Source organism: Fusarium mangiferae (assembly GCF_900044065.1).
Source record: "Fusarium mangiferae strain MRC7560 genome assembly, contig: FMAN_scaffold013, whole genome shotgun sequence".
In the NCBI taxonomy this organism is placed as follows: domain Eukaryota; kingdom Fungi; phylum Ascomycota; class Sordariomycetes; order Hypocreales; family Nectriaceae; genus Fusarium; species Fusarium mangiferae.
In genome coordinates this window covers 833,841-857,970 of record NW_024573933.1, presented here as the reverse complement: position 1 = coordinate 857,970, position 24,130 = coordinate 833,841, and the positions used below count along the sequence as shown (strand labels likewise).

At 49.5% G+C, this 24,130-nt stretch overlaps 6 protein-coding genes across 6 annotated transcripts; 1 reads left to right on the top strand and 5 right to left on the bottom strand.

Annotated features, from left to right (window-relative positions):
- Positions 1-241: 241 nt before the first annotated feature.
- FMAN_00292 (uncharacterized protein) lies at positions 242-3,640 on the bottom strand (the record flags this gene model as incomplete). Its single annotated transcript, XM_041822124.1, has 4 exons — positions 242-851; positions 896-2,824; positions 2,880-3,047; positions 3,402-3,640. The coding sequence occupies 4 exons, from the start codon at positions 3,638-3,640 to the stop codon at positions 242-244; spliced, it is 2,946 nt and encodes a 981-aa protein (XP_041687836.1).
- A 1,002-nt stretch (positions 3,641-4,642) lies between these two features.
- On the bottom strand, positions 4,643-7,681 carry FMAN_00291 (uncharacterized protein; the record flags this gene model as incomplete). Its single annotated transcript, XM_041822123.1, has 1 exon — positions 4,643-7,681. One exon carries the CDS (start codon positions 7,679-7,681, stop codon positions 4,643-4,645), a length of 3,039 nt encoding a protein of 1,012 aa, XP_041687835.1.
- Positions 7,682-9,710: 2,029 nt separating this feature from the next.
- On the bottom strand, positions 9,711-12,724 carry FMAN_00290 (putative protein-tyrosine-phosphatase; the record flags this gene model as incomplete). Its single annotated transcript, XM_041822121.1, has 2 exons — positions 9,711-10,736; positions 10,790-12,724. 2 exons carry the CDS (start codon positions 12,722-12,724, stop codon positions 9,711-9,713), a joined length of 2,961 nt encoding a protein of 986 aa, XP_041687834.1.
- Positions 12,725-17,219: 4,495 nt separating this feature from the next.
- FMAN_00289 (uncharacterized protein) lies at positions 17,220-17,509 on the top strand (the record flags this gene model as incomplete). Its single annotated transcript, XM_041822120.1, has 2 exons — positions 17,220-17,348; positions 17,423-17,509. The coding sequence occupies 2 exons, from the start codon at positions 17,220-17,222 to the stop codon at positions 17,507-17,509; spliced, it is 216 nt and encodes a 71-aa protein (XP_041687833.1).
- A 1,910-nt stretch (positions 17,510-19,419) lies between these two features.
- Positions 19,420-19,995, bottom strand: FMAN_00288 (uncharacterized protein; the record flags this gene model as incomplete). Its single annotated transcript, XM_041822119.1, has 1 exon — positions 19,420-19,995. The coding sequence occupies one exon, from the start codon at positions 19,993-19,995 to the stop codon at positions 19,420-19,422; it is 576 nt and encodes a 191-aa protein (XP_041687832.1).
- A 1,209-nt stretch (positions 19,996-21,204) lies between these two features.
- On the bottom strand, positions 21,205-22,428 carry FMAN_00287 (putative 26S protease subunit RPT6; the record flags this gene model as incomplete). Its single annotated transcript, XM_041822118.1, has 2 exons — positions 21,205-22,139; positions 22,194-22,428. The coding sequence occupies 2 exons, from the start codon at positions 22,426-22,428 to the stop codon at positions 21,205-21,207; spliced, it is 1,170 nt and encodes a 389-aa protein (XP_041687831.1).
- Between the last annotated feature and the right edge of the window lie 1,702 nt (positions 22,429-24,130).

Genomic DNA, 24,130 nt, shown 5'->3' with positions numbered 1-24,130 from the left:
AAGTGATATTAGAGATCAGTTGGGATACTGTGAGAAGAAGTTGTTAATTTTGATCTTTTGACACAGTCGAGAGGTTCTGTCGTTTCAGGTGCGCCAATTTTCAGATCCCAGCAAAAACTGTCAACGGTTCCAGACGTCAATACAGCCTTCGAGCCAAACTTTGAAAAATCTCAACAGCGTCATATTTCAGTGGTATTTAACTTTTGTTACAAACATGTTTCCAACATCATAGTTTACACAGTCAAGCATATCCATGAGCGCTGAGCCACTCCTTGAGCTTCTCAGAGTCACGCTCCCGGTACGCAGCACGTCCACGGATCTTATCCTTGACAGTCTCCAGAGTTCGGTTGAAGCTGCTGGTATCCTTGTCGGCCATGAACTTCTCAATCTCGTCAACAGCAGACGCGTTGGTAAAGCTGCCCAGACTGAGCTTCATGTATCGGTCGACAACGACAGGGTTGCCAAGCTTGGTGATGACGGCATCCCAGTTGTCCTGCATGAACTTCCATTGCAAAGGACGGCCAATGACGTTGCTAGCGACAGAGCCACCGAGGACGTGCATGTCTCCGGCAGGGACGGCGTTGGAGGGAGGAGACTCGTTGAAGTTGAAGGGAATGACCTCCTTGGTGAGGAGCTCAGCGTCCTTGACAGTGCCGAGAACGCTGAGGGAGAGAAGCTTGCCGTCGATAGACTTGGTGTTGAACCACTCCTTCTTGAGAATCTCAACAGTACGGGCAGGCTCCTTCATGATGGCAGCGCGCCAGATAGCGGTACGGATAGGGGCGGGGATAGAGCCAGCCTCGGGGTTCTCAACCCAAGTATTGAAGCGCTTCAAAGCCTCCTCAGTCACACTACTCATGTTAGTCCAGTCAAACTACGGATACAAGAAACTTACGCAGGGTGGCCGCAAGCAACAGCAACACCAATAATCTCCTTTCGCAAGATACCGGTGAGGTAGTCCTCGCCCTCAGGGAACTCCCAGCCAACTTCCTTGACCTTCTGGTCAATGAGCTTCAGGGTGAACTTATCCAGAGCCTTCTTGATGAACTCATCCTCTCCAAAAACAGACTTGACACCACCAATGGAGTCAAGTACCTGGCGCCAGACCAGAGTGTGGTTCTCCTTACCGAATCCCTCGAGGAAGGTCAGCAGAGCAGGGGTGGTGCCGTTGCCGGCAAAAGCAAGGTCGGCGGTGGAACCAATGATGGAGATCTTGTCCTCGGTGCTGAGCTTATCCAGCTGATTGCTAAGCTTGGCGAGGCGCTCAGGGGGGTAGTTGACTCGGTAGAAACCAGTGGCACCGCTGTTGAGCTTGTAAAAGTCCTCGTCGACGTCGCGGATGGTATCCTCCTTGGTGGTGAGAGACAGAGAGGCGATACCGGCATGGTCCTTCTTGCCCTCGAGGCCGAGAGGAACCCACCAGGTGGTGGTGTCATCCTCAGGCTTAACATCTCCGGTAGACAGGAATCGAGACTGCTTGACAGAGATCTGACCAGGCTCTTCAGCAACAGTAAGGACGGGGTGACCGATCTTGGAGATCCAAGGGTTCATGAGCTCAGTGACGTTCTTGCCAGAGGCCTCGCCAAGAGCGTTCCACAGTGCAGTAGTCTTAGCGTTTCCATAGGCGTGAGCCTTCAGGTAGTTAGAAACACCCTTGAGGAAAGTCTCGACACCAAGGTGGTTGGCAAGCATGCGAATGGCAGAGCAACCCTTGAGGTAGCTGATGGAATCGAAAATCTGGTTGACGTCAAGAGCATCCCGGACAGGAACGTGGATAGGGTGACTAGCACGGATACCATCCAGACGGAAAGCAGCCTCCATACCCTCGTTGACAAACTGAGCCCAGACTTGCCAGTCGGGGTGCAGATGATCAACAGCATGCCAACCGACCCAGGTAGCGAAACCCTCGTTGAGCCAGAGCTCATCCCACCAATCCATGGTGACGAGGTTGCCGAACCACTGGTGAGCAAGCTCGTGAGCGACGACATAGGCGACAGCGTTCTTGAATCGAGGATCAGAGGTCTTCTCATCGTACAGAACCTGGGTAGTGCGGTAGGTGACGAGACCCCAGTTCTCCATGGCGCCGTGTGTGAACTCGTGAACAGCAATCAAATCGGACTTGGGCAGAGGGTAGTCGATGTCGAAGATCTCGGAGAAGAAGTCAATGATCTTGGGAGCGTGCTCAAGAGCCCACTGACCCTGCTCCTTGAGACCGCGGGTGGTGTAGACACGGACAGGAATCTGCTTGCCGTCGTACTTGCGGTCGGTGAAGGCCTCGATGTACTCAAAGTCACCGACAGCCCAGGCCAGCAGGTAAGTGCTCATGACAGGAGAGGTCTCGAATGACACAATGTTCCAGCCATCCTTTGAAGGTCGAGTCTCCTTGACAGGCATGTTGCTCAGAGCAACCTGGTCGGAAGGAATCTCAATATCGAAATCAAAAGTGGCCTTGAGGTTAGGCTCGTCGAAGCAAGGGAAAGCTCGGCGGGCATCACAAGCCTCGAACTGTGTGCTGAACATATAGTGCCATTCACCATCGCTAGGAACCGAAGCAGAAGGAGTCTCGGCAGGCTTGTACTTGCTGCGGTAGAAACCAGCCATCTCATTGTTGATGATACCCTCGAACTCGATGATCAGGGAAGCCTTGGAAGCGACGGGGAGCTCCTCGTCAAAGGTGATGGTAGATCGCTGAGCCTTGGAGTCATAGTCGAACTTTGTAGATTCGAATGTCTTGGAGTTGACGGAGACCTTGGCGTGAGAGAGCTTTAGTTCGAGAGTGTTGACGATGATTTCCTTGGTAGGCTTTGTGATTTCCGAGTCGATACTATAGAGCTGTTAGAGCTAGCTTCACGATGAGGGGTAGAGGAGGCGTGACGTACGTAACGGTTCCCTGGTAAGTCCAGTTGGTGAACTCGAGATCCCTCAAGGAGAGATCATAGTGCTTGGGCTTGACATTGTCGGGGAGAACATCGCGGTCAGTCATTGTTTCGTTGCGGGCAAGTCTGGCGTGGGCGGAACAAGCTCGGTCAGAGATCTTGGGAACAAGACTATTTGTTGTGTTAGCAAGCTACAGCTCTGAGCTTTAGCTTAGCGAGTCTCGATTTGTTCACAAGAACAATGGGGTATAATGAGAATAGAGAAGAAATTGCAGGAGACAGATGATGTGAGAGTGGAACAAGCGGCAAGATATAGCTTGACAAAAGGGCAATGGACTAGTAGGTAAGGTAATGTAGGTACCTAGGCAGAGCAAACAAGAGCGTGATGATGCGTTGCCGTGTAGAAAGGACCCCGCGGCTGGTGGGGTATGGGCCGGTTTCCGTTAAGATCCCAGCTGCCCCTCCCTTTCTATCTCCAACAGAGCCACAGGAGACGGGAACTCTATCATGGAAGGGATAACGTACCTCCGAATACCGATTGGCATAGGCCGTCCATTATCACGGCGACTATTCAACGGCTTCACTTGACCATTTACAAGTGAAGCAAGACCTCTCGAAAATATACCACAGTTGGCGATTCCTTGAGAAACAGAAACAGATACAGACGGTGCCGTCTGCCGTGTAATCACCGATAGTGGGCTACTATTGCTCCACAGACGTAGAGGCAGAGGCAGATGTCGCAAAAGGCCCTTCGAGGACGACATTTTGGCCCGGATCCTGCACCCTTTTCAGGTGTGATGCGCCGTCGCAATTGGGCAGGTCGTTGATGGGTGAACTCTTATGGGATGCCAATGATATCCTCTTTTAGCAACTGAGAGCCCCCATTGATGGCACTTTTGTAGCGTAGCTGCCCCCAGTATCGTATCAGTATTAAGAGAGTGTCGATGCTGTGTCGAAATTTTCGGGTCAACGTAAGGCTCAGGGCCGTTTGGTATGCCGTATTGCCGGCGACAAGCGAGATGGCCGAGCCGTGTGTATTGTGTCATGACATTCATTTTACACTGTACATCATGAGATAGGGTAACTACCTACCTAACTTAGGAGGAGTGAGAGAAACCATAATCATATCGAGTCGGCTACTCATACAGAGATCATTCAAGTCTATATCAAACAGTGGATGTACGAAATTGTGACATGAAGCGAACTGGGAAAAGGCTAACGATAGCACAATCCTTCCAACCGTAACCTGAAAGACCGTAGGATAAACCTCAGGTAAGATAGATTATCCTAAAGTTTTGTACAATTTTCTATTATTTTATGCCTACTTATCCTTTGAGGTAATTATTTTCTTTCTTAGGCACGATGTTAACCAATTCATAGTGGTCAAAAGTGCAATTGCCACTATGCTTGCTGTTACTTTCGTATGATTGAATTCTGAAACCAGATATAGTGTACGCTTCTACCGCTCAGTTGAAATAACATTCTATCCATTATTCCAGCCAAAGTGCAATTTGCCGATCCCATGAGCTACCCATCAACACTGCCACACTTCTTTGAAGGGGCAAGCTTGATCCAATTCCACCAAGTAAGCCGCTATATTGGCTTTCCATACCAGTACGCCATGCAACCCAAGTTCAAAAGCGCTTCCCAGTAAAAGCAAACCCATTCCTGCCTGATTGAAAGAATCAAACGCTAACCTCCAAATACCATGCATCCTTATTGCTCATCATGCATAATCCCTATCAAAACAATCCAATCCATTACATCTATGTCGACATCTCTTCTTGCTCAACTTTTGTCGCCACGGCATCCCACCAAGGCCCATGGGCTGCTCTGTCAACTGTTCCAATCTTCTCCAGTAAGTTCGAAATCTCTCTAACTCGATCAACAAACTCAGAAAGTCCGAGACTGGCTAGCTTCTCGCCAGCCGTGTTGGCCGCCTTAACCTTCTCGCTTGCTGATCCTGCAGCGAGGCGAGCAAGAATGTTGCTACGAAGGCGGGTGAGCAATAGTCGCAAGACAGGTTCTCTAGGCTCGTTTCCGTTCTGGGCCATGTCTTGACTGGCAGTCAGAACCTTGGTGACAAGAGCGCGGAGGTGGCTCTTGGTAGCCGTCGGCATAGAACGTCCAGACTCAAGGGCAGCCATCACGCCGTCCACAGTGGCTTGGAGGGGATGGCCAGCCTCGAGAACAGCCATGATGCGAGTTGCTTCCATCTTCCATGAAGAACGAACATCCCGCTTCAAGAGGTTCTTGCACTGCAGCAGAACAGCACCAGCGGTAATAACCCGCTGGATAGTGGTAGATACTTGACCGATGCGGTTGTAATCTAGACGAAGCATCTCTGGAACCTCCTCAATGGGCGGAGGAGAGATCCTGGTAAAGATATCCACGAGCATCTGCGCATAGAACTTTCCAGCATTTGGTCGCGACCTCGGATGGTTGATTCCCTCTGGGTCCCTCTTCTGAACTTCTGCAAGAACCTTTGCTCGCGAAGCCTTCCATGTCGCCTCGGCTGCAGCGAGGCCAAGCTCGCCTTTCTCAAAATCCTCAGCGAACCTCTTAGCTTCATATGGTGCCGCGGATTGGATAAGCTGAGGTGCAGCAGTTCGCAAAAGATAGTTGATATAGTCGCAGAGCATTACATCAATAAATCCGTTGAGGGCCTCAACTCGATCGATGATGTCGCCATCTGCAAGTTTGTTCTGGATCAAGTCCTGAACCTCTTCATCGCGAAACGGGGCACATAGTTTGGGCAGGAGTGACGACATCGCAGTGAAGAATTTCTCATATGAGAAGTTGCCTAGGGCGAATTGTCGCTCTGCCATCTCGGGGTCCAGAATTTCACCGATAAGGTTATACATGGAGTTGCCCGGCTTGAGCAGGCGCTGGAGCCTTTCCTTGATGTAGCTCGCGATAAGAGCAAAAACTTGGAAATTAATCCCACTGTTGTCATCTGTCATAGTGGTCCGCATCTTCATGTATATATATTTCGAACGCTCCGATTGCTGTTCTCGGTATTCGTCAGGCGAGAGTTGATATTCCTTGTTGATGGCCAACTCATGCACCACAATCCTGTTGTTAGGCAATAGACCATTGAGGCCTGTCTTGGGCGCAGGAGCCTTCTCCTGGGCTTTGCTGGCTGGTGTCGCAGGAGGAGTCAGTGTTTGAGACTCAGATGAGACCAGACTTTTAGCTGTCTCAGTTGCTTCCCCGGGTGCGTGCTCAGCCACACGGGGCTTTGTGTCTCCGGTCTTCTTCTTGGCAAGTCGATCTTTGCGGGCTTGAGCAACCGCCTTGAATATCATATCTTTGCCCTTTTCTGCACCTGCTAGTTTCTTGATCCGGACTATGAGCATCAACTGGTTGTCTTGGATGCTCTTCTTGTAAAGAGCTGTAGCAGCATCGTCAGTTGTATCCTTGACGGTATGGTAGATCGCGTCAAGTTCGACAAACTGCATAAGCATGACCTCAATCAATGCATTAGAGTCCCGAGATTTCCAAGCAATGAAAGCGTTGTAGAAAGTGGCATACGCCTCAGGAAGTTTCTTCTTGAGTGCAGGTGGCATGGTGTATTTGTTGGCGGACGTCAAGCGAGAGAGGGTGTTCTCAAAAGAAATGAGCAAGTCACGCGCCTTGCCCACCAAGCCTTGCAACTGAGGATTGGCCAGGTCCGTAGAAGGCAATCGGTGAGAATTGAGTACATCAACGACGTCTTCATCACCATTGTCGTTTTTGTTGCTGAGAACTTGATTGGGATGACCAAGGATCAAGAAGGCACTGAGAAACGTGCGAACGGCTGTCATCTCCCCAACCGAACCAGTTTCACCCTCCTCAAGACCACACAGTCGAAGCAACTGTGCCGTGATGACAAGAACCCGCTCCTGAGCCAGGAGCTCAACGACAGTATCGAAGTGTGTATCTCTAATGCCATCCACGGTCAAGCCGAGGTTGTTGAACTCGGAGATGGCTCTCTTTCGGAGGCAGCCACGCCACCACCATTGGATGCTCCTTGCGGCCTCATCTTCCGTGGGCTTGCGTCTCTCTTGCTCGGCATCAGGCATGGGATCTGTGGGCTTCCTTGCCATGATACTCTGCCCGCGACTCCGCTTAGACGCATTCTTGGTCCGTAGTTCTTCCCTTCGTCTTTCTGCCTCAGCCATTCGCTCCTCGATCTGAGCCTTCAATCGGGAAATGTCCTGCTCTCGCTTCTCTTTCATAAATTCGGCAACCTGCTTTGCCTTCTTGACTTCATCCGCACAATTGGCGACAATCTCTGCCAAATTGCGCTCCCTGGCCTGCTGTGCCGCTATGGCTCGCTCCTCCGACAGTGAAGTATCTCGATGAGTCGCTTTAGCCAGGGCCGCTCGAAGGCGAACCTTTTCGGCATGCGCCGCTCGATCGGCAAGTCGCGCCCTGCGGTCCTCAAGAAAAGAGGCGCGGCGAAGATGTTGGGCGACATGCTTGCTCTGTTCACCTCCTCGGTGACTTGATGGTTGAATAGAAGAGCATCGCGAGTGAGCAGACGAGATTGAATTGCGGCGCGACGAGGCAGCCGAATCTCTGCGACGAGCCTGCGTTGGGCGATAAAAGCGAGCGGCAATGTGGGGAGGTGGTGTATAAATTCTGGAGTCGTCATCTAGGACATCGTCTTCCTCATCGGGAGGAGGCATGGAGAGATCGAGTGTATCTTCCATTTCATGGTCCGACGGCGCACCGTTGGACTCTTCGATATTGCGCGACGGCTCCGCAAGGTCGTGGGAGAGGCGGCGCATCGTGTCGGCGCCTGATGGCAGATGTGACATGGCCACTGCTGGATGATTGTGTTGTGATGTTACCAAAGAATAAATCAATGGTAAAAGTAAAGTCAATCCCAGGTCGGGATATTCGTCTTGTCGACGCCCAAACGGGGGAGGCCGGTTTGAGGTCGGGCTGGGCGCTGAAAGCGTAAAGCAGAGTCGAGAGACTAGGAGTGTTTCGTCTGGGCAACTCTGGTGGCGCAGTGGGATCCGTGGGTGGTTCTGAATCAGCAGCGAAAGGCTAAAACGGGGAGGTCTCAAATCCGCTAAACGAGCCCACCAAAGAATGGATGAAGGGTTGAAATAAGAGAATGCGCAACAAGTCGCGATGAAAGCGTATAATAAAGGCGCAGATGAGTAGAAACGAGGGGAATGCGGAAGACAAAATATAAGTATTGCACAAGCCGTTTATTAAAAGCTTACAGAAGCGTCAGGCTATTGTGAATAAAGATAAGATGGAAAGAGAAAAGAATGGAAGTGAGTGAGTGAGGTTGGAGGAGGGAAAACAGTAGAAGACACCAAGTGCCAGGTGATGGCGGGGGAGTCAAGCCAATGAAGTGTAATTCCTTATCGTTGGACTCGCACTTTCCCGTCGTTGCAGCTGCAGTTGCATATGCAGTTGGTGGCTTCCAAGTGCCGCTCTTTCCACTGCTTGCGACGACGATAGGGAAGGCACCCGTTTCAAGAACGATGAGATGGATGCATGCGCCGCGACTACCTTAAAGGGATATGTAAAGAGTGGGAGGGGGGGGAAGGGAAGTGGGGGGTTAACAAGAAGGAGGGAAGGTTCCAGTTTCGAGTACCAAAAGCATGGACGTTTTTCTTTTTCCTCTTTTGTTGTTTGTTATTACTTGAGGGAGAATCCTTTTTTCCTTGGAACATTGTGAAACTTTGACGCCCCGGCTTCGTGGACACTGGACAATGGACAGGGCATGTGTCAAGATCCCTGGGCTGCCCGGAGAGCCTGGGGTTGGACCACTAAACTCCAGTGGACTCGCTCACTGGCTTACAGCGAGTCCACGATAGCGAGTCGAGTCTGGTTAGGTCAGCTTATTAGATGAGCTCTAATCCATCCAAAGAACCCACCAGAACCATGTCTCCACGATTATCAATCACATCAATTCTGCAAATCACCTAACCTTATCCGTTTCCTCTTCTACATACTGTCACTAGGTTAGTCGACGATTACTGAAACGAGGCCCTTTCCCGCTGTACCGAAGCGCCCCCAGGCTGGCCAGCCCGGTCATGCCCGTCTCGTCTCGTCGCATACCCCAGCCATGACATTTCTATCTTTGGTTTACCGAAAAGCCCATCCCTCCCCAGATTCATGCATGTGTACTCGATACGACGTCATCACACGTGTTTCCCCTCCCGTGACGCTTTTTGGAGCCAAGATTGCGATTGTGCATTGTGCCATTCTGGGTGATTTGCTGCAATTGGGCCCAGATGCGCCTCGACGTCTCGCGTGATGGATACAATGACCAATTAGGAAATCGATATATTTGGACTACCAGCATTTTCTATTGTTGTTGTATCGATGGGCTCACATAACTCCACGATACTATGTAATAGGTTCAGACGTGGCTCCATATCTTCAGGACAATAGTGTAAGTTTTTACACTGCAACTTTACTTGACTTATTCTGTTATCATACATCTCACATAAACGAATCTCTCGCAATGTTAATCGCACACGCAATGTAGCCTTTCATGATCCTACTATGCAAGTCCAATGATTCCAAGGTTGCTCCGTTCCCCTTCCATCGTACCTTTTAGTTCTACTATACAGAAACCCCTAAGAACCAATCATACTCATAGTAAGTATCAAGTCAAGGTCCCCCTTAACGCTGATTTTTTATAATGTCCCTTTCGTAAGCATTGCATGCTCGCCGCGCTAGCCTCCTTATAGAATTGTACGCAGCTGAACCATTAAACGCCTGTACCATCCATCCAGTTTCCGTGTGTTGCATTATTCCATGTGCCCTATGCAGATGTGCTCCATAATAACCGTTACTTATTCGTCATGCGTCCTGATTTTAGTGGCGGAGGCTGCCACTTCGTAGTCGTCCATTTGGAGCGTTTGACGCTCGCTCATTCATCCTCGTTACCCATTCGAGGACCGTCTCATAGCAGAGAACATATTGTCGCAGGCTCTGCACCATACTGAGTCGTTGTTCTCGGAAATCCTCCACCGTCTTCTGGATGAGATCCACGCTATCGTCGTATAGCCAGTCGATGTTGATGTTTGCACCGCCTCGAGCCACCTTTCTCTCCATGTTGGATCGCTGACCAGGGGTGAAAAAGTTAAAGTGCTTGGTAGAGCGGGGTGACATGTCCCCGTTCTCGCCCATATTGACATCTCCGTCATGATCACGAGATCGTACCGAATCCATCTTGGCCTGTCGCTGACGCTTCAACATATCAATAACACTGTCGACAGTGCAGAATGTTCCAGTACGACCACATCCAGCGGAACAGTGTACCAGCATTGGTCGTGCCCGAGAGTCGGCCTCGGGCTCATCGTACCATGTAATAGGGAGTGACTCAAGTGACGTAATCTTGGATCCCACCACCGAGGAAGTCTCAACAGGCAGAGCAGATCGCTGCATGACATTGGCCAGCTCGACCAGCGCCAACAGGTGCGATGGCTGTGCAGGTGTACCAAAGTCAGGCCATGATGGGAAATGCAAGTGAGTAATCTCTCGAATAGGCGCAAAAGGATGAGCGGTATGAGAGAGTGCAAACTTGCGAACAATTACGTAGGGGGTCTCTGCGGGGCCTTGAGTTGGTCTCGGTGTAGGTGTCGAAGACTCGAATGTTGTCGTGGTGTTTGCGCGCTTACGTCCTTGTTCGCTGGCCGAAGCCGATGGCGTGTGATGGGAATCGGACCTATGCTTGTCGATGTCTAGAGATACCTTCTTCTCAGACAGAAGCTTCAGTCTAATGGCTCCAAAGTCTCTGCCCTTCCAGTAAGGATGACACTTGAGCTGCCCGCCTTCAGACTCTGCAGTCAACATGACGACTACACGCACATCTTGCTGCCAAATGACAGACCAAAAGTCCTTGAATAGACGTTAGTCAAATTCTCGCATAGTGTAAGTGGCTTGCGACATACCTCGAAAGTGGCGGGGAGTGGTCCTTGAGTGGCGATGTACTGCTTGTTGCTTCGGGAAGCTTTGAGGTGGCTTGCGTTGATGTAATCACATGAACCTTCAGGCTTCTCTTGCAACTTCACTCGAGCATGCTCGAAAGGCAAGATATCTTTGTATCGATTCTTGACACCCTTTTCAACGCCACAGAGTTGAACCTGGCTTCGCTTATCCTTGTTTTGAGGGTTGAAAGCCGCATAGGCCGCCTTCATTCGAGATTGCTCGTCAACCTCGATATGCAGGAACTTGTCCGAAACCTTCTTTCCGTGGTCAGGCTTCGCGGCGGCCTCTCGTAGCCAACGGGGAAGAGAGGGTGAGTCAAGGGCTGAAGGTCGCGATACATCCAATTGGCCAACACCATCAGCCAAGTCCATGTTCTGGCGAATGTTGGAAAAGAACGGGTTCACGTCGCTGCTAGTAGTGGGAAGCATGACTCCGCCGATGACAGGTGCAATACCTCCATGACCAGGACCGGGTTTTCCAGGAGATCCAGTTGCAGATTGGTGATCGACCAAGTCAGGGAAGTTCTCCTGAAAAGAGTTGAAGCCACCCTTGAGAATACAGGTGCCGCCGGCATACCCCTCACTCGTGAACTTCTTGATCATGTTCTGAGCAGTAATAGCATCGCGCTTGTCGGAGGCGTGGGCATCATAAACAATGATGTAGTCAGTGTCCTTCCAGGTAGAGAACTTGTCAGAGTCAGAGCTAGTCTGGAAAGTCTGCTTGAGTTTCTGAATGTTGAAGGTGGCTCGCTTAAGAAGTGTAGTGGGTATGCAAAGGTTGAGAGCACCTTGAATTCTGGACTGGGCGTAATTCTGTGATGATCGAAGGTCAAGAATAAGCAGTCTTTCTGGCTTCACACTCTGAAGAATGTCCCTTAGCTGTTGACCTGTGATCATGTGAGGCTGTCCTGGTTCCAGTGTTGCTGGTAATGTTGCCGAGCGTCGAATATCTCGAGAATCAGGAGGATCCGGGCGATGTTCCATTACAGATAGCCGAGGGTCGCGATCTTCAGATCGAGTTAGACTCGCTCTTTGCTGTGAAGGGTCCATTGGTAGTGGAGAGTCGAATCGGGGCATGTTAAGAGCTGGAACATGGCCGTAGAGAGATGATTCGGAATTACGCTTCGAGTCTGATGACACATAGGCCGAATCTCCTAGGCTATCCTGGTCCACATCCATCCGGCTAGCTGGTCGAACATTGGCAGAGCTCAAGCCACGGCCAAAGGGCGATGGACCGCCAGTGTCACTTCCGTGGGTGTGCCATCTGGGAGGTCGAGGGCGCACAGGTGCAACTCCATTTGATGTCACTGATGGCTGAGCATAGTGACTGGTGGAGAGAGCAAACGACTTGCCTCGGTTGAAGTCAGCTTGTCTCTTGAAGGCCTCGAACTCGGGATTGGCATCAAGAGGGACCTGCTTGGGAATCGCAGCCTGGAAGGATTTCACTGATGATGAAGGGCTCCAATTCTCGTTAGGGAGTCCTGAGGAGGAGTCTCCACGCTCATTGGCTGATTCGACGATGAGGCCAAAATAGTTAGGACTTGGTGATCTGTTGTCGGAGACCACGCGGGGCGAAAGCTTGGGTGGAGGGTGATTCTGACCGACTGAGTAGGGCATCCGGGGAGAGGCGAGAGGAGTCGATGTTTTTGTTGACTTGGTAGGTCGGAGTGTCTGAGAGTGAGAATGGGAGTGGTTGATGTTATACGAATTAGATCGTGAATGGGAAATATTATTAGAATGAGACTGTCCGCCAGGAGAGTGTCGTGCGGGAGTCTTCATTGTATAGTGTAATGGCGTCCGGTCGCCAGTCCTGGAATCATGCATAGCGAAGGCGTTGATCGGAGTAGTCGACGTCATCTCTGGAGACGCAGGGGTAAAGAGAGGCTGAGCGAGGCTCATAAGGCCATGATGAAGAGGTCGAGAATTAGATTAAGTGAGTAAGTGATGGATGGATTGGGAAGAAGGGGACCTGGAGTCGGTTATATCGAGAATAGTAGTAGCTAATGGAAGTCTAGCTTCAGCTAAATAAGGGTCTCGGGGGGCGAGGGGACCTAGGACCGAGAAGTGTAGTGCGAGTGTAGTGTAGTGTGGGAGTGAGTAAGGCGAGGCAAGGCAAGGTTGATTAAAGAAATGCAAATGCACCAAAGATAAAGATGAATGAATGGATGAACGAAGGCTACCCTCTCTTCCTTTAGGCTAGGCTAGGTCAAGAAGAGAAGCGGGCAGTTGGTGGGGTCTATGAATCCGATCCCTGGAAGACTTGGAAACAAGCCAAGAAGGGGGGTGAGGGGGCCCTGGGCTGGCTGGGGGTGTCAACACCGGTAGGGGTCAGGGGGTGATGGCCTAAAACCCAGGGGGAGGTCAGAGGCTGCGACAGTAAATTAGACGGTAGCCGAATTTCAGATTCGAATGGTCCTGACGTACGTTACTGAAGGTGCCCCAGACTTTACTTAGTGCTGCCCAGTCTCCAAGTCGGTGTAGAAGAAGGAAAAGAGATGTTGCTGAGCTGAGGAGAGTTGAGATGAGTTCAGGGAGCACAGCAGAAAAGGCGTGTTGTATTGCTGTAACACACGTACAGGGCGTTCATAAGAACAAATGCAGCCTGCAGTGCTCGAAATGGTGATGAACGGTGGCAACAAGTTTATGGGTACACACACTCTCTCACTCTCACACGGCCAGTGGTACAGTGAAAAAACGCCGTTACCGTCGGGGTCAGTGGGATGGCGACGGTGGCGTCTCGCGGACGATGACGTGCGGTGGAGAAAGGAGGATCAGAGAGAGGGCAATCAACAGCCCAAAGGGGTGATAGAACGGAAAGAAATATTTTATTCTATGTTTGCCTTCTTAGATAATACTTATTAGACTTTAGAACCTCATAGACTATTCTGTCTTGACTCTCCTATATTAGAAATAGCCGCTCGCGGTTCGCATCCGTGGCGTTTTATAATGTCCGAGGACACAGGTTTGTAATCCAAATCTGCAGCTGTCAAAATGAATACGGTTCCCAACTCTCCTGTACGTACCCTGATCCTACCGTAACGTCCCCTGCAACCTACCGTATCGCATGTCCTCGTGCGTCAGCGTTGCAAGTGGAGTGAGTCCTCTATGGGGAGAGGGGAAAACGGACGGTACAGAAAAAAGAAAGCAAAGCAATCCTGCATCAATCAAAACCTGGGAAACTCGCAGCCGAATCGTTCGATTCTACGATAAGATAGAAGTTATCACCAGATTCTTTGCCAGGGCTGAATGCAAGAAGGGACCTGGTTATCCTGAAACCCCAAAGGGCTGAAAGAAAGCCAGAAAAAAAAGAGGCACGAAGAGGAGCATATCGTTACAGTAGCCTAAGCTTTTTAGTCGGGTTACAGTCAGTCACCGACGTCGATCATGGCTACCGTACACCTGCACGTCAAAGTGCATAAACACTGACAACTTCCAAAGGGGTCTCTCTTTTCTCCTGTGTCATTTATTCTCTTGCTGAACCGACGATCTCATAGTGGCATGTTTCGACTAGAACTGTGTGGGTGGTGCAAAAGAGAGAGGAACCAACCAGTTGAACAGATACAAGCGGTTCTGATAATACTGCAGAAACAGCTCCCGGTGAGAACGGTCGTTGGGGGTTAGGGGTGGTCGCGTGTGGTAAAGATCATCCAAGCGAATGGACGCTTGCTTTCTGGAGAAGGGGGGGAGGAAGAGAGAGAAGACGCCGGTCCGGATTTGTTTGTGTGTGTGTGTGTGTGCGGTTTTTTGTTTCTGGTGCTGTTCGTGCAGGTGGACAGAAGGACCCTTGAAGATCATTGATTTCGCAATTGCACGCTTGCCTCTACTTGTTGAAATGTTTGGTTGATCTCGGTGGTTTCTGGCGGTGGAGGTTGAGGGGGGAGAGTCCGTTGGTACAACCTGGCCAATAGTTCAGGACATTGAGGTTCAGTATAGCTTCAGGTGATAAACTCTGACAGGTGTAATATAATTCAATCCATTCAAGGTATCAAACTCTTTCTGTTGACAATGTCGTAGCAACTGCAGGTACTAGCCTGACTGGCCTGATAGAATATGTATTATTGAAGCTTATTACGCAAGCTTCAACCAACGACGGTATCTTTCCCTCTCGTATTCTTACAATTGAGCACTATAATAGAGTTCATTCGAGCATGCAGATGCCATCATCTCTTTCCCCTGTCCCACGATGATCCAGATCATCTTCACACTTTCATCCCCCGCTGATGCTCATGCTCCCCCTCTCGAATCTGTCACCGTCTCTCGAGTCTTCCCCCTGACTACATCGTCATTGCAGCGTCAAGGGTCCCCACCTGGAAAGAAATAATGGAACGGTGCGCATGGGGGCGTGTGTGCATCTGTTTGCCTGGGCTTGAACCAACCAGAAATCCGCGTGGCGCCATCGTCAACGTCACTGGCCCGCATCGGTTTTTTGCTTCTTTTCTCCCACTGATTTATCTCCGCCCTTTCGCTCTCTGCCCATTTCGACGTTTGCCAACCTCCGCCTGAAAAGGTCGCTAGAGTCTAGAACGAATCTACTGCGAATCATGGTTTGTTCTGTGCCTTCAGCTTTTGGAGAATTGCGTGTTCAGATCTCGCGTCAACGGTCGTAAAGTCTGATGCTGAGTCTCGACCAGGTCTTTACGAAATTAAATGCTGCGGCATGACGTAGTTGATGAGACGTTGAGTAACCATCCCACTTACGCTCACCGTTTTGACAATTACTGTTGTAACGTCTTGATAGCCCGCTCAGTAACGGAGTTTCAGCTGAAAAGCCATCTGCCCAAAGGCAAAAGCTGAATCGGAACCATGCCATATCCCGGCTTCGGCTAATGTCAAAAAACGGCTGCTCCTCCGCTAAGCGATTTGATCTTGTGTCTATGATTTTGTTTCAAGGCTGTCTGGCTCATGCTCTCTCCCTAGTTGCGAGCTGATTTCAGGGACCGCTGCTTAGACTACGTTAAGGCAAAGCTTGACACAGACATCAGAAACGCAATGCTCAATTATAAGCAGGGGACTCAGGTTTATGCGAGGATTGCCTGATGCATGTCACTCCGACGCCCTTGTCCGAGTCGCAGACGAAGCTATCCAGCTTTTCGGTATTCCGTATTCCACCGGCCGAAGCTTAACAAGCCTCGATTATCAACCAAGCCAAGCCCTGCGAGAATACAGCAGCGACCAGTAGCTGCCGTTTCCTTACGGTTTCTGATTAGGGTATCTAACGGACGCTAAGAGCACACCCTTGCAGATGGAAGCCTCAGACATCAGACATCTTTTCTCACCGTCACGTATGTACGTCTTTGCTTCAATTCAATCCACATCGAAGGGCCTGGACCCTGAGATCATCCCCTCCATAACGGATAGATTATCAAATCAACTCTCCAACTAGGGTTGCACGCGAGTAGAGCAATTCATCAGCGGCGCTTGCGATTATTTCTAAACAAAGACTCAACAGCATGGCCTCAATCTCGAAAGGGCCAAGGGGAGAACAATCTCACTCATGTCTTTGAGGACAAAATGCTCTCAGAGTGGAACTGTTTGAGTAGGAATCGAAAACTTTAATCGCTTACCGCTAGTTGTTCGCAGAAACATGGCGTTGACTTTCAACTTCAGCCAAGGCTGTGTGCCAGCGAGACGCCGCCTTACAGTACTAGCCTCATCGAACCAAGGCGGACCCTTGAATTTCTGACCTTTAGCATCTTGGGCGGGAGGGGCACGAGACGAGACTGACAACAAACTGGTGTTTTAGCCAGGAGATGCCTGACAGAACCAGATTCATCCCACTTTGACAGTTTGCCATGTTCGCAGAATCGTTCCCACGGGAAATGGATATCCAAAGATCCACTCAAGTCTGACTGAGTCCCGAACGCTTTGTGCGCCTTGTACGATAGAGGCCTATGCTACCTCAGTGACGTATGATGGACCGTTCTCGATGCTCAGGCTGTGCTTCAGCTGAGCAACAACGCATAAGCCAATATGTTCTAGACACTGGGTATGACATCGTCGACTTTTGATGAGCCTCGTTCTTATGGGAATTGTCATTGTCGATAATCAGTTGTGGTTCTGTCAAGACATAGTATCCCTGCCGTAGATGCGTCCAGGCATGCCGATCATGCAAGACGGTGTTGACACGAGGCAGTTCGGTTTCTAAATAAGGCAGGAAGAATTAAATGCATTTTTAATTGATTACATGGCCTTTTTGATAGCCACTCGGGTGGGATGTCGGAGTTGAGGGTTCTCCATTCCGACTGGTTGTATAACCTCGAGATGGGTGGTACCCTGACCTTAGTTTTGTTCTCTCAAAATCAGGGAGGACAGAATGACTCCAATGGTATTTTTTTTTTTTTACGGTTGATGCTTTTCCTATGTCTGTGAGAGACGTCATGGTGGAATGTTGTAAATGATTTGTACCGTTTCGAGTGCTCAGTCCGAGAGCCGTTTGTCCAGCGTCATTCGTGCCAAAGCTATCCCAGAGCTATCCAATATAGGAACTATCCCGATATTATGCTTCGATTATACACTTGAGCTTGTATGTTTTCGAAAAAGCTAGTCTATATCGCACACTTTGTTCCTGTCTGGTCCAGAGCTAATTCGGCCCGTCAGAGTCACTACATCACCGATGACCAACTGACTCGTAACCACCTACTCGACAGTCCGTCACAAGCACATCACCAAAAACACCTACATTAAGATCACGATTCAACCCAATCCCTCAATCCCCGATCCTTGTCACCGCCGGAGAATCAACTAATAGCAAATGCCCAAACAGCCATTCTCATCTTGATCACAAAATAAAAGCATCGGGCCTCACCGGTTGAGCTATCAGCTGACCAAAGCACTTCTACACGTGTGCTGGAAATACCTGTTTTTTGCTGGAAATACCAAGCTTCGATCGTTGTTCTAGACTCGAGCATGAATCTGTTTAGCGTGACACGCGACTCGAGCTCTTGAAACTCTGGCAGTTGTCGGGGCGCCCGAGCGGCGTTTGATAGAGCTCAAGTGGGACGAACGACACGTCTTGATCGTTAGTTTGGACGCTTTAAAGGATTAAAAACGCTATGGCTAGCCACTGATATGTAGGGGGAATTAGTAGCGCAGCAAAAAGAGAAAATAGTGGTTAGTCTCCCTGAAATCATGTTATTATATGCAGGCTAACTAGTTGTGAATATCTTTACATGACTTCAGTGAGGATGAAGACCAGAGACCCAAAGCTTGAACTTTCAGGTCAATAAATCAGCTGTAAAACGCCTCAACTGAATATCATGCAATGTTTTGCATTTCTATAGGCTCTGTCATCTGAATGATCCCATCAGTCCCAGCTGAAAGCTGAAGGCTCACGTTCTTGTTCTTGGCATTATAAGCCCTAGTTCTTGAGCTATGGTTCAAGCATAATTCATATCCTCGTGCTCGACAGGTCACATCCGGTACCGAGACGAGCTGAAAGCTTGTTGACAAGAACTGCTCCCCTCATGAGTCGTCAAACCAACCACAGAGTAATAAGCTCAAGCCACAAACTCGAACACTTCCTCCAACAACTCCAAAGTGCAAAACTGAAACATATCTCTAAAGCTGCCCCTCGCACCATGGCAACTACCTTCCTCCAGCATGACTCTTTCCGCCAGGTCTCATCATTTGCTGACTTCCAACCTCGCTTTTCCCTGAAAATCGTGCCTTGGCTAAACTAAGACTTACACGCGATCCATGTCTCAGATGTCAGCGGAGCTATCGTTCCGACGCAAGGGCATGCGACTGCGAAAAAGAAAAGTCAATCGAACAGCTGATGCTATTCGAGACCATTCGCATGATTTTGTGTGTTATTTACCGTATTCGCCGTATGCGGTTTCAGAAACCACCGTTTTGCTGATGCAAGGGCGAGGAAGGGTTGACTCTCATCCACCAACTGGGGCAACATGGCGTCTTAGACCATATATAAGTCTACTAAATTGATCATCATCCAGCTCTTCATAACCCTAAGCTTAAGACTTGGGTTGCATAAACTCATCATAAGAGTCTATGTGCACATTTCTTGCATTCAGGTTAATTGGTGGTTAACAACTTGGAGAGATTGGTGTCAGCCTCCAGGCAGCTGAACTTCTCCTCTCCAGACGATGTCTGCCGTTGCTCGTCTTGATACGACGTTATTTTAGACCAGAGGGGGTACCTACCAGGCTTCTATCAAACGTTTCGAAGTTATTGTAAGCTCCATCTAACACTTCTTCCAAGGCCAGTGTCTTCAAAGCTTCACCACCTTCTCAACTAAGAATCACTCACTCAAGGTGTGTATTCGTACTGAATGTAAGCTCTATTTACATACCAGGTTCAACCTTTGAGTGACCGAATAGTGGTGCTGACTTGTTCACATGCTATTCAGGAAGCATTCACTGTACATCCCATCGTAGAATCCAAAGACATGCCATATCTGTCATCCATCCTGCCGTTGTAATCGTCTTTTTCTTCACAGTCGAATGAAGCGATGAGGTCGTTGGCGCTCATCTCTTTCCATCAGCTTTCCCAAGATGCTTCTGTCCGCGAGGTCGGAGTTACCTAATGAGTAGTTAGTACTTCGATTCAACCTTTTTATCGACATTTTGAGATTCTTACTAAACATTTCGAATGTCGGCGATTGTAGATGTGAGGTCGAGGATATCGTCGGTTTCTGGGGGCACCGCATCATCTGTCAGATTCCCCTCTGGGACGTTTTCCTTGATTTCCACAGTCGGCTCCTGTATCTTTGTTTCCTGGGGATGTTCCGTGTGCTTTTTTATATCTTCTTGTTTTGATTCGCGCAAGGCTTGAGCTCTGGCAAGCTTGACAAGATGTTCTCGTTCAGCCTCGAGTCGGAGTGCCTTGACAAGTCGGAATTCCTCTTCGATGATTAATGCCAGCTCTTTATCGGGATCTTGGAGAGCGGCATCAGTCAAGGGTGTTCCAAGTCCTTTTGCCCTCTTGGATTGTGGAGATGCCTCCGAGACCTGCGTGCTTCTATGACGCTTCAGTCGTCCTTGGTTTGGAAGTGTCACTCGGTTGGGAACTTTCTGCTCCTGTTTCAGTAGCTTTGGGGCTTCTGCCTTCTGATCGGTCTCGAAGATTGATTCAATTTTGGGTGAAATGTTCTCAAGGCTATTGTTCTTGGGAGACGTGTTCAGCCCAGCCTCTTCTTTGGGTGGGCTGGACATCGTGAAACGTCACGGACGATGTTGCAGGTAAAATGGGATGTTCAGTGGCAGAACAAGAGATGGAAGAATGGTGTAGCGATGATGAGGGATGAAGAATACTTTCAATGTGTTGGGTTTAGAACTGGCGCGGGAGAGAGATAGAGAGCCAGTGATTCAAGGGGCGAAAGGGCGGTTATGTCAACACTGGTCTGGAGTGAAACTGCACAATGAATCATAGCCTCGCATGAACAGGTACCTATCTAGGTAGGCAAATAACTTCTCAATGAATATTCTCCCTGAACCATGTTATCTATAGCCATTATCTTAAGCATCCCTCCAACTAATGTCCCAACTTCTCTTCACACCCCTCCCTCTCATGCGTCTTCAAATGCCCTTACCTGGTAGGTCACGTCAGTATTCCTTTATCTACTGACTTGAATAGAATACCTCCTCCCCCAGCATCGCGCCAACTTCATCATGCCGGCGACAAAGCAGATGACTTACGGTGCTGACGGTTGAACCAAGGTGATCTGAGCAACATGAGTTTGAGATCATGATGAGATTTAAGAAAATCCGAAACTGCTGCGTAAGATGGCTTCGGCTATTATCGAAGATATCTAACATGATGTAACTAAATTTATGACATTCATTCAAGATTTAGGTTCTTCACCTAAAGCTTATGCTATATCATCATAAATTCGGCATATGAAACCCTAAACTCATCATAAGCCCTCATTCAAAGAGCGATATGCAAGGCTTCCAAGTTCCTGTGCATGTCGAGGAGCATCTGGAAGCTGACAAGGTATGCAACATCTCTCCAGTTGGAACGCAGAGGAGCCAAGTCCCAGGACACGGGTTAGTAAGATCGAGATCAGACAGACTTCATTAATGCTATTTCTGTTCCAAACATCGGCTTCTCAAAAATCACGTATGAACCCTGCCAGATCAAACCCGCCTATAGACCAACTAGATTATTGTGTGGCTATCATTCACGCGTATTGACTCATGATATATGCACAAACTTCACAAATTACGAAGATCATACTTGTGTCGGCTTGAGATCGTTGTTTCCATTATGGTACAATCTTCTATCCTTACAACTCCGCTCCCGCTGTCATGACCCAACCCATCTATAAACGACCAGGCTCTGTTGCGAACCCAGCAGGTTAACCAGCAGCAGAGACGACAAGAATATGGATAAATAAAAGAACGCCCCTTGTTGCAGTTTTCTCACTTCCAAAGCTTGCCAAGAGACACCTCCTTATCGTCGTGCTTGTTGAGAATCTTTGCCGTGGCAAGCTCGAAATCTTCTTGTGTGACGTGCACTCTTCGCTCTCGGAGAGCGTACATGCCTGCTTCCGTACACACACCCTTCAGCTCAGCACCAGAGCACCCGTTCATCTTTTCCGCGATCTTGGTGAGGTTGATACCACGGGTGAGGTTCATCTTGCGGCTGTGAATGCGGAGAATATCCGCTCGAGCCTCGACGCTGGGCGGGGGGAATTCGATCTTTCGGTCGATACGTCCTGGGCGCAGGAGGGCAGGGTCGAGAATATCGAGACGATTGGTGGCCATGATGACCTTGATGTTCTTCGTGGGTTCGAAACCATCGAGCTGGTTAAGCAACTCAAGCATAGTTCGCTGGACTTCGGAATCTCCTCCTGAAGAACCCTCCACTCGTGAGGAACCAATACTGTCGATTTCGTCCATAAAGATAATAGATGGGGCATGCTCTCGAGCCATGACGAAGAGTTCTCGCACCATTCGGCTACCCTCACCAATGTACTTCTGGACCAGTTCGGAACCTGACACTCGGATGAATTTACAGGCAGTGTGGTGAGCAACAGCTCGTGCCAGTAGTGTCTTTCCAGTACCGGGAGGGCCGTATAGCAGGACACCCTTGGGTTGTGCAATTCCAAGAGACTCAAAAAGCTCGGGGTGCTTGAGACCAAGTTCGATAACCTCCTTGATCTCCTTGATCTGCTGGTCTAAACCACCAATCATGTCGTACGTGCTGTCGGGAACCTTCTCCACCATCATGAGAGAGACGAGAGGATCGACGGAGGAGGGGAGCATCTTCTCGAGTTTGTAGCTGTCGGACAGGAGTGTGACTCGCTTTCCTGGTGTGAGCTTGCCGATATCAACACTATCCGAAACGTCGACCACTAGAAAAGCGTTAGCATTGAGCATTCAAAGCTATATGACCTAGGTGAGCATACCATATTTGCCTTCCGGGTGGACTTTGACCAAAATCTTCTTGGTGCTCATGACCTTGACGACTTCTCCAACATAGGAACCAGGCTGTTGCAGCAGACCCAGCTCTTCCCTCAACAATCGCACGCGGGAGTTGTAGTCATTTCTCTGAGCTTCAAGACGACGAAGCGCGGCTTGTCCCTTGAGAATCTCAAGCTTCATAGCCTCGATCTTGTTGTGGTAGTACTCGTCGAGCGCCATGTTTGGCGAAGCTCCCTTGACGTCAGGGAAACGGGCTGATAAATACTGTTCGGGGGTGTAGATATGTATAAGTTGGCACGAATTGCCAGATTCACGGGTTCGGGGTGGAGGTGGATATAGTGATGGGTGTCGGGGATTGGGTGTGTTGGCGATGGTTTGCGATGAGGTTGAAGCTCGATGACAAGGCTACAGCTTGTCTCGTAATCCTCCAGAGCGAATGGGCGCACGGGCCAAGCAGGTGGGAGCTGCCCTCGAAGGCCGGCGTTATGTTGTGCCGTCGTCCGGGAGATCGTAGGTGTAGGGTAGGCTTTACAGAAGGGTTGGTTGGAACCATTTTGATGGAACCAGCCGAAAGTTACAGATTGCGTGTTCTTTATGGTGTACGGGACTAAGATTATGGCCTGTGGTAGCCGAGCGTGGTTTCTTTGCATACAGATTCTCCGTGTGAAATGTCGAGTCTTTTCAAGGGTCGTTTCATTGTATCAAGTTCTCATACGGTTCACGACGTCGTCAAGTGTACAGACTCATGGCTGCCATGACAGTGGAACTCCACCACCCTCAACGCTCTCTGCCGCGTTACCCCCACTGAGACACACTAGACCGCTTAGGAGTTGATGCAAGGCTCATCGAAGCTGACATGACATCGGCTGTTAAGGTATCAAGATATGGTTTAGGGAAGAAGATGGATCAGCACCCGGCTAAAGCGGATGAGTCTCTCCTCTTGGCCCATGACCATCTTCGGAATTCTTAGAACTTCGGACATCTCATCGATTACCTTCGGTACCCCTCTGTTGATCAAGGTCAACTGTCGTGCAAAGAGCCGCCTGTCTGCTACCAACCAAGACCCTGGGGATGCATAATGACGTCGAATCATTGGACGAGGTTGAACACGCGCAAGGTGCGATAAGACACACTAAGCTGTCATGGGGAAGGTTGGTTGATCACGAGCTGCAAGCTTGGCTAAGGTGGACCAGGCAAAGGAGCTAGACTAGGGGCTGATTCTGTCGATGTTGATGGCCTAGCTTGTTTATCGTCTTATGTACATATCCAGAGTCGATTTGTGAGAGTGCAGTGCTCCATCGATTTTGAGTTGGATACGGCTACAGTACTGTAAAGTTTGTATCCGTAGACCACAGTAAACTTTCTTTGTGTTCAGCTACGGAACCTGAAAACTCATTCCTTCTCCCCCCGTAAAATAACAAGAGTCAATTGTGAGCCTTCACGATTTATTTGGCACTCTCTGCCTTGACTCCTTCTTTGCGCTTTCTGTTGCGCTTTCTTGGAAAGCTCACTGCAGCTCGAGTAACATCATTTTACCAGATACTTACTTGCTTGCTTGCTCGGAGACTCCGTCCATCTCTTTTCCCTCATCAACTCCCTCTCTCCCTCTCTCTTAACCTTGTCCAGAAAAGAAACAAATTCCAGCTCGTCTCAGTTGTGCTCATCTCAATTTTCAATCCCAACTGAGCACAGTCCAGTCCCGCTGCCCAATCCTTCGTCGCATCGCGATTCTTGGTTGCTTGGGCCGTTTTGATCATCGCGTCGCATCGTCTGTACGACTTTCTCGGCGCTGCATCGTGACATTGGCATGCTCGGCATTCCCTCTTTTTTCTCGAGTATAGAGATAGGTGCAGCTTACGTCTGGTCGCATTTGTGAGCTCGTGTCTTATTTATTGCCTTCTCTTGTTTGTTCACCTTTTTG